Below are 9,425 nucleotides of genomic sequence, written 5' to 3' on the forward strand. Positions count from 1 at the left end.
CTAGATAAAAGCATTTTAAATAAAACATGTACTGATTATTATTACTACAGATGCTGATGGAGTGGGAGAAAGAGTGGAGGCGATTCAACATCATTTACAAGGATCCAAACTGGAACAGCACAGACAATCTGTGACAGGCTAAAAACAGACCTCACACTCAAATATGTGTGTGGAAGGCTGAAAGCACACAGGACCAGGACTGGACTTCTTCCCCCATCATCTAGTTCACTATAAAAGCCCTAGGACAATAAGTCAGTGTACAGTTTTTCTTCTATTAAATTTGTGTTCAACATAAGAAATGACTCCAGACTGGCAATTATTAAATCAGAACTGAACACAACTGACTGTTTTGACCTTTACATTTTTGCATTTTATCATTTATTTTATTTTCCTTTCCTATTTTCCTTTTTTTAGATGCAGCAACCTATTTCACTGCAAAGCTTACTACATACCACCAGCAGACTACTGAAATACATATACACTTTCGCAAAACTATTAGGAATGCAAACATATATAACCTTATAAATTATTAACATATGTTACAATCCCATCTGAAATCCTTGGCTGCATTATTAATCTGCTCTGGTGAAGTTTTCAGTATGCATGTACTGTGGTTAGGGTTACAGTTAATTGCTCTCTTCTATATATAAATTAGTTCTTCTTGTAATTTTACATTTACCTCTCATCTCATTGTACAAGTGACTGAATAAGAACTACAACTAATGTCTTAAATGACACTACTATTATTATGACATAGTATCTCAAATGTGTCTCATCTCATATGCACACAATAACTTATATATCACACACATCTAAACCTAAAGATCATAATAACATACATATATAAAATCATGTTAATGATTAATAATTATGACTTAATGTGGATGGCAGTAGTAGTTATCCATACAGCAGCAATAAAATTCTGAATATGGAGAGTCTCCAAACATGGTTAATGAACATAGATACAAATGAATGTGATAGTGATAAAATCAAAGAAAATAGTTTGAATTTCAGTTTCAGTGCAGCACGTGTGGTGAATCTTATTAAAAACATGGATACCAGTCATGCTTTGAATAAAACCTGATCCTCCTCTAAAACAGAAGAGGCTTAATGCTGGTGACTTGTTATACTGCAAGTTATAAAAAAAAACTCTGGTTACTAGATGTGGAAACTGAAAAATGTGGGGACAAGATGTACAGGTTCTTCTAAAGCTAAAATGAGACTACAGCAGTTTGAGACACATTAAGTGAGTCTTTGTCCTGGCAACAATCATTTGACAACCAGAATCTGTCCTTCCACCATGTCTCAATAGTCTTGAATGGAAACACTGGAGTTTCTCATTAAAAAGTCTTGGAAAGATACACACTTGAAGCTGCTGAAGCTTTATTATATAACCTCTGCTGAACATTAAAATGTATTTTTCCACAGAAAGAGGAATGTGGATTTTGTCCATCATTTCTACCATTGTCTTCCTATGAGGGAATTGTTCAGTGGTCCACAATGGAGAGACGCAACAATTATATACTTCAAACCAATTACTCCTAACCCTAAATGTATGGAATGTTAGTGTTTTCTTAAGATACACTTTAGAAATTTCAAACCTAAGTAACTGATAAAACTAAAAAATAGCTCACCTTTGTTTCCCGGAACCCGTGTTTCCCTGTGGCTCACTGTGTGTCTCCCCGGTCTGACTGTGTGTGTGTGTGTGTGAATGTTAGTAGGCGCATTTACCTCTTCCTGGCTCTGGCAGCTCTCTATACCTGTTTGTTATATACTCATCACCTATAGTTCATGCACTCTGGTCCTCATCTCACTCATCACGACATTGTTCACCCAGTCAACGTGGTAAAAACGCTCTCCGCCACTCAGTTTTAGTATACTTGAGTTATTCCATGAATATTTCCTTGTTTACCTTGTTAACTTTGTTTCGCCTATGCCCCGGGACTCCAGTGCCTGAATTTTACTCCATTTCCCTCAAGCCGCTGCCTGTTAACCCTCTCTGTCATGCTGTTCACTCCCAGCCATCTCCAGTCTCCTACCATCGCTCACCACTCCTCCCCAGCAACACCTCCACCTCTCATGCCTGACTTCTCCTGCCTAAACCCCCTCCTCTTCTTTCATCTCCCCACAACCTTTTCACTATTAGATGACTATGACTGCTTCTGTGTCCAGATGTCTAAAACAAATGTTAAACCCTTGTTCATTATCTTAAGGATAAAAGGTATTTTTTATATCTCTTTTAAGTTAAAAAGTAGATCTCAACCAAGGTTGTATAAAGTGAAGTGGGTCTTCAAAGCATTTTACATCCACTTGAACCAATAAATTGTTAAGTAATTTATTATTTATTTTTAATTTATTTGATCCATCTGAGTTTAATAACACAGATTGTGGAGGGTAACAATAAGATTTTTATAGTGCCTTCCAAGTTTCCCAAGGCCGCTTTACAGAGCAAGAACACAGAGTAAATAAATTGAACTAATAAATGAAAACAAGATGAGACAGAATAAGGATGGCAATGATGGGAACGAAAAACAAAGCAAAATGGAAACAAATGTAGTACTGTTCATATAGTATGATTCCAGACAATACCCACTGTGGACAACAAGGGAATCACATGTCACAGCTCACACTCATTGGGTCCATCCATCCATGTAGCCATCATCACCTGTTCATTTTTCTGGATATCAGGAAGTCTGATTACTGGAAGTAGATATGATTGGAAATGTCTTCCTCCAACGGCATGAGAGCATCCTGACAACTGAACACCTCAATGGTTCTCTGGAACACAGCATGTTTAAAATATTACTTCAAGGAACATAGACACACACACACCACAATCACAAGCTGCCTTACCTTCATGCCTGTCAGTAACTCCTCTCTCGGTGTGGTGAGGAGAAGCTGGTAGAGTCTGTACTTCTGAAACAAACTGGAACCAACACAACACACAGGGTCAGCTATATAATTATTAAAGGTCCCATGTTGTAGAAAGTGAGATTTCCACATCTTTCTGATTATAAAGCAGGTCTAGGTGCTAAATAAACACTGTGAAAGTATCAGAATATCTGCCTTAAAACAAGCTGTCAGGACCTCAATAACTTTGTGATATCACAATCAAGCAGTCACCACCCTCAGCTATGCCCCAGCTGGGCCCACCTGGACATTCCCAGCCTGGCGACAGTTTTTTGTAATGGGCTGTAAACATGTGTATTTCTGCTGTAAAGTTGGACATTTTCACGTGGGAGTCTATGGGGATTGACTCACTGTTGGAGCCAGATTCAAGCGGCCATATAAAGAAGTGCGGTTTTGGGCACGTCTGTGTTGGCTTAATTTTTTCAGCCCCAGAGGTTGCCACTTGATCTGTACACACATATTCACAAAAACACTTTCCCTTTGTGTCCTAACCTAACCACTGACATCATTTCTACATAGATTTTATTCACCGTCTTTTTTTTACAGATACAAATCTTTTCTACACATGAAAAAACTTGAATTTCTCATGCAAATTTATTTTACATGTTTATAGGTTGATTTACAACTGCGCACTTTGGAATAATTTGTGAACATCATTTTACAAGCTCAGATTGGACACAAAGTTAATAACATGGGATTAATATAAAATATGACATTTCCACTACATAACCTATAATGGAACCTTTGAATCACATTTTGGAAAACCCCATGTATAGATATTTCTGCCCAATACATAATCATTTTTAGATTTTCTTGTTACCTGTTTCTGATGTAACATATGAGCTCTGTGGCTTCATCTCTGTCCAGAAGTGAAGTGGTGTCTTCCTCTGACGTTTGGCAGGCAGTAGCTAAGGCCTTAGCAAACTCCATCAAGTTCTCCACTAAACCCATCTGTTTCTCTGGAATATGATGAAAAGACACCGTTTAGTGCATTGATTATGATATATGTGTAATGCATTTACAAGTCATGTTTTCTGCATCATGGAAACACATTTTAAAGATCAAGTGCTCATTTACAATGAGCAATTTTTGTAAGTATCAGAAACATGTCAATTTAACATCCTGGTCAATGTTGAGGTGGTAGTTATAGTTTAGTTATAGTTATAGTTTTGTATTGAACAGCTTTATATTGAGAGCTATTTCTAATATTCTAATCTAAAAATGCAGGATTTGATGCTGGGCTATTGTAATGGATCACTTAAGATTGTAGAGGTGCACTTAATAAGCTGATAACTCAGTTTAAAGCGTCTTCTAAAATCACTCCACTATTCTATATAATACACTATAATAATAAGTGTGTACACACATCATGCCCTCAAAAATCCAAAATGGAACAAAAAAGTAGCATCCATGGCATGCACCCTACTTTCAGTCAACACAATGCAATGCTCTTCGTTTTATTAGATTAGAAAGTGACTGACAGCTCTACAACTAAGAAGTGCCTGTTATATGGTGAATGCGTGAGCAAGGAAGTAATATGAGACACAGCAGAGGTCTGTTTTCATTACAGACATTTTTACACAGTAGGAAAAGCTAAATTGTGAATGATAAAATGAACAATGATTCAGTTTCAAAATCCCGGTTTGGTTCCTTTTAGCTCACTGTCAAACTGTCATGGCTTACTGGAACACTTGAATGTTACAGAGCCATTATCATCACCTTTACTTCTGCTATGTCATCATAATGTGTGCTGTGAACAAGGCATGTTGCAAATACGTTAAGTTTCTTAATTCATTTTGTGCTTTCCTTTTTCACACACCTCTATATTTAGATCCTATATTTTCCACTGTATCTTATTTGCTACACAAACATAATGTAAAGCCCACACAAATCAGATTTTCAAATGCATGTTGTCTGCATGAAAATCTATTAGCAGACTCTTGAAAAAGTTACAGGATCATTGCATGTTAATGCGGAGCAGACTTTTCAAATCTTTTCAAATTTTCAAATATGATCCTAAGTTAGATAAAAAAAATGTCTACCTCCCTCTTTTCACTCCCTATAAGATATCTCTGCCTGTCTGTCCTATTTACCTCTTATGTTCTCCAGCAGCATGTGTAGTACAGCTATGGTGAAGGCGACCTGTTTGGGGGTGAACTTGGCCTCTTTAGTCCACCAGAAACAACAGACGTAGCAATCAAGGAGGGCAGCTTCCTTCATACAGGTCTGATGGTTTCTATAGCCCAGGATCTCCTTCAGTTCCCTACAGACAAGCAGTACACACTGAACCACAGTCACTTACGTGCTAATAAATAATAATAACAACAACAACAACAACAAATATAATAATGATGATAATAATAATAATAATAATAATTATAGTACATTTTATTTATTAGCGTAACACAAACATATATATACATACATACTCATATACATATATAAATAAAGCAACAATTCAACAATTCAAGTGCACAGTGTACATGTCACAGAGCACTAGGAAAGGCCAGCAGAAATAATTGGGTTTTAAGCTGCGACTTAAAAGAAACAACCAGAGTCTGGGGGAGAGCATTCCATTGGTTAGGGCCAGCTATACTAAAGGTCCTATCACCCATGGTGCGCAGTCTGTCCAAACCTTGAGGGTTTGTAGGGATGGAGAAGATTGGTTAGGTATTGAGGTGCTAGACCATGGAGAGATTTATAGACAAGTAGCAGTATTTTAAAGTGAAGGTGGTATTTAACTGGGAGCCAGAGTAGTTGCTGAAGAGTGGGGGTAGGGGTGGTGCTCCCAGGACTGTGCGTGACTGTAGTTGCAGCTAAATTTTGAACAATCTGAAGTCTATTTAATGCCCGTGAAAGCACACCAAGGAGAAGAGCGTTACAGTAATCAAGTCGAGATGTGATAAATGCATGGATGAGGGTCTCTGCAACAGAATGGGTAATCTGGAAATGTTCTTGAAATGGAAAGAGGCTGTTTTGGTGATGTTTGTGTGTTAAAACAGAGGGTGGAGTCTAGAGTTACACCAAGATTTCTAACTTCACCTGCAGAGGATATAATGAACCCAGGGATGGTGAGATTTAAATGGGGAACTTTGTAAAGTGTCGCTGAGCATGGCTTCAGATTTATCTTGGCTGAGTTTGAGATAATTGCAGGTCATCCAATCACTGATTTCATTTAAGCAGTCGGTCAGGTTGGACGGTGGCAAAGTGTCTGTGGGCTTGGTTTGGATGTAGATCTGTGTGCTGTCAGCATAGCAGTGGAAATTGAGGCCATGCCGGTGAATTATTTGTCCAAGAGGTAAATGGTAAATGATAAATAGTAGCCAAAGAACTGCGACCTGGGAAACACCATGGGAAAGGGAGGATGTGGTACCTGAGGTTTCTGATGGAGACTAATTGTTTTCTTGCTGTGAGGTAGGGCCTGAACCGGGATAATGGAGTGCCGGTGACACCAAGTAAATGTTCTAATCTGTCCAGGAGAAGTTTGTGGCTGACTGTATCAAAAGCGGCAGACATATCTAACAAGATGAGTATGTTGAGATAACCAGAATCTGAGGCTATGAACAGGTCATTTGTCACTTTGGTGAGGATAGTTTCTGTACTATGTTTTGTCCTAAACCCAGATTGGAACTCTTCCCACAAGTTGTTGTCAGACATATGAGCCAGGAGCTGGCTGGCCACAGTGCACTCAAAGAGTTTTGCTAGGAATGGAGACTGGTCTGTAGTTGTTGTGGTCCTCCAGGTCAGTTCCAGGTTTTATTAGGACTGGGGTGACAGGAGCCATTTTTAAACAGGAAGGGACAGAGCCAGAAAGACGAGATGTATTAATTATCCTTAGTCAGCAGGGGGCAGAGGGCAGGCAGGCACGATTTTATCAGAGGAGTGGGCATGGGGTCAAGAAGGCACATGGTAGACTTTGAGTTTTTCTAATGGTGGTTATATGTTACTCATTGACAGGGGAGAAAGCCGAAAAACAGCTGACAGGGAGGGGAGGGAGGGGTGATATAATTACATTTCATGGACATATTATGTAACTGGTGGTAGATGGAAGTTATTCTGTTCTGGAAAAAGTCTATGAAATCACAGCAGAGTTTTGTAGAGGTAGTTTGAGGAAATTGTTTTGCTGGTTGATGTAGCTTATTGATTGTAAGAAAAAGCTCTGGGGTTGCCTTGTACTTTTGTAATAATGGTGGAGTAGTAAGTGGTCTTTGCCTTGTTAAGTGCTTCCTTGTAAACTCTGAAATGCTCTTTGTATGCTAGTATATGTACAGTTAAACCAGTTTTCTTGCTAAGACGCTACAGTTGGTGGTCAGCTGCCTTCATTTTGCGCAGCTCTGTCGTAAACCATTTGAGTGCGAGATTTTCGAGGAGCAAGATGATTTAAGGTATCTGAGAGGAGCACATTAAATTTAGAGACCAGGCCATCGGTTGATGAGTTTGTGTAATTGTGGGTAAGCTCAGCCTCCAACATGTTCATAAGAACGGGTTTGCTCAGATAACTCTTGATGTTCCTGTATGTGATAGTGCAAGAGGAATGAAGTTGATGTGAGGGGACAGGGAGTAGTACCAGAGGAGCAGACAAGGTCCAGTGTATGACATTTAGTATGTGTGGGGAAGTTGATGTGCGGGAATTGAGGGAATGAATTCTGCAGCAAATTAACATTTTTTAGAGTCCAATTTGAATATTCAGGTCACCAACTAACAAAATGGAGTGAAACATAGAACAAACAGATGTGAGTAGCTCAGAAAGTTCACTAATGAAAACAGGATGTTCTGGGAGGACGGTATATAAGTAAACGTTACAGATGCTGACTGAGGTGTTTTACAGTTTACCATAATTAAATTTTGTTTGTTTACACTTGCAGTCCTTTTCCTGCCTGGGAGAGTAGTTGATTTTTTGAAAAGCACAGTGTTTAAAACCTGACTTGTCTTACAGACTCTCTTGGGGTATGCAGGGTTCAGCAAAAGGGGTGCTCCATGTTGATAAGGGGAGTGTTGACATTATGCGTGTGGTCTTATAAGTGAATCACGCAAATGGGACTGTGTTGATGGTATGAACAGAAACAGTTGAGAAAGGAGACGGTGAGTCTATTCATTCCAATGGGAGAAGTGAAAGTGCTCACAGATTATGACCGATTCTTTCAAGCCATAGTCACCGAAATAAATATTGGACCCATTTTTCACAAGCCACAGATCTCCAGAACATTCTGACATTAAAATGGCATTTTTCAGACTGATAGATCAGGATTAATTTACTTTATTCTGATGTCGCTTTCCAACCAGATAACCAGGATCCAGAGACAGTAATCTTTGGATGGACATGAAACCATGAATAAAAAGTTAAAACTTAAATAAAACTTGTGTTTCTTTGTCATTATTTTTTAACCGTTTTTGGAAGAGAAAACAGAGAGTATTAGGCTATTAGACTGATATGATCTTGTACTGGGTTAATCAGATATCAAGCTAGCAGATGAAAGCGAGCGGGAAAATAAGGTACAAAATTGTACTCTATCAGTGTTGTATTGTCTTGTATTGTTTTGACATGGACAAGAAATCCATCAGTTAGTGTTAAAATTGCCAAAGCCAAAGCAAATTTATCCGTTCTTTCTCAAAGGATGAAGACAGGAAAGTCCGGATAAAGTTAGATATTAATATTAGCCACTGTCACATTTCATACCAGTTGCATAATAGGCCTGCATGAGCCGGTCCATGGGAGAGTGGCATGATTGTTCATGGTCACATTCTGGTTACCACAGCCAGAAGAGCCTAGGACAGAAATGTGTTTGGCTTTGGCCATGGCTATAGTTGAGATGCACAAGGATGCACTTGGTCTTCTCTCTGACCTCAGTTTCCACACCAGCTTTCCTTCAGCTTAGAGATGGTAACTCTCTTGCTAATGCTATTACTATATTGAGAACTTTAGATCCAGACGCCCGATGGTTAAATCCTTCGTCCAGATGAAAGAGACGGTTAAAACAGCAAAGATCTGACAGTTGAGACATAAAATGTGGCTTAAAACTGATGAAAGACCAGGGCATGAGGTCATTTCCTCTTTTTGGGACAATTTGTGGGTTTTAGCAATGTAAGGTAAATTACGAAAAGATCTCCCGAGTGTGTTGAACATGCTTCGGAGTACAGGCGTCAAGGCTACTTACAACAGAAGGTGGTCTGCGCCGCGCTGCTGCAGCTCTGCGGTTTGTTGGAGAAACAGCGCTTCCCACTGCAGAAACAAAGCGTCCTCTTTCTTACAAGATAAAACACAGTACAGCCATGTCAGACAACCCACCCACACACACAGCAAACACTTCTTATAAGCGCAAAGCTCAGATCTACCTGTAGTTTACTGTCCATTACTTTTGGTTGCTCTTTATTTTCAGGACGTGTAGCTCCTCCGGACATGTTGACGCTATTTGTCGTTGCCATAGCAACAGCCCTTCGGCCTCAGCGGTGAAGATCTTACTTGCAGAGAGAAAAAATAGATGCCCGCCTCATTAAATATTTATTTTTGAGGAGAT

At 39.2% G+C, this 9,425-nt stretch overlaps 1 protein-coding gene across 1 annotated transcript; it reads right to left on the reverse strand.

Annotated features, from left to right (window-relative positions):
• cabcoco1 (ciliary associated calcium binding coiled-coil 1) lies at positions 1 to 9,347 on the reverse strand. The gene is made up of 6 exons (XM_023418867.2): positions 9,244 to 9,347; positions 9,066 to 9,154; positions 5,004 to 5,173; positions 3,731 to 3,869; positions 2,854 to 2,926; positions 1 to 2,778 (listed from the first exon to the last, which is right to left on the reverse strand). Exons 1-6 carry the CDS (start codon positions 9,331 to 9,333, stop codon positions 2,698 to 2,700), a joined length of 642 nt encoding a protein of 213 aa, XP_023274635.2. The 5' UTR covers positions 9,334 to 9,347; the 3' UTR covers positions 1 to 2,697.
• Between the last annotated feature and the right edge of the window lie 78 nt (positions 9,348 to 9,425).

Source organism: Seriola lalandi, unplaced genomic scaffold (assembly GCF_002814215.2).
Source record: "Seriola lalandi dorsalis isolate HSWRI2012SDOR001 ecotype SW California unplaced genomic scaffold, Sedor1 jcf7180002054585, whole genome shotgun sequence".
NCBI lineage: Eukaryota > Metazoa > Chordata > Actinopteri > Carangiformes > Carangidae > Seriola > Seriola lalandi.

Excerpts from the sequence above, each read along its gene's own strand:
- cabcoco1 (XM_023418867.2), bottom strand. The coding sequence starts at position 9,333 with ATGGCAACGACAAATAGCGTCAACATGTCCGGAGGAGCTACACGTCCT. Across the intron at positions 9,155-9,243 it reads TAATGGACAGTAAACTACAG|AAAGAGGACGCTTTGTTTCT; the intron begins GTAGATCTGAGC and ends TTATCTTGTAAG. Across the intron at positions 2,779-2,853 it reads AGTTACTGACAGGCATGAAG|AGAACCATTGAGGTGTTCAG; the intron begins GTAAGGCAGCTT and ends GCTGTGTTCCAG.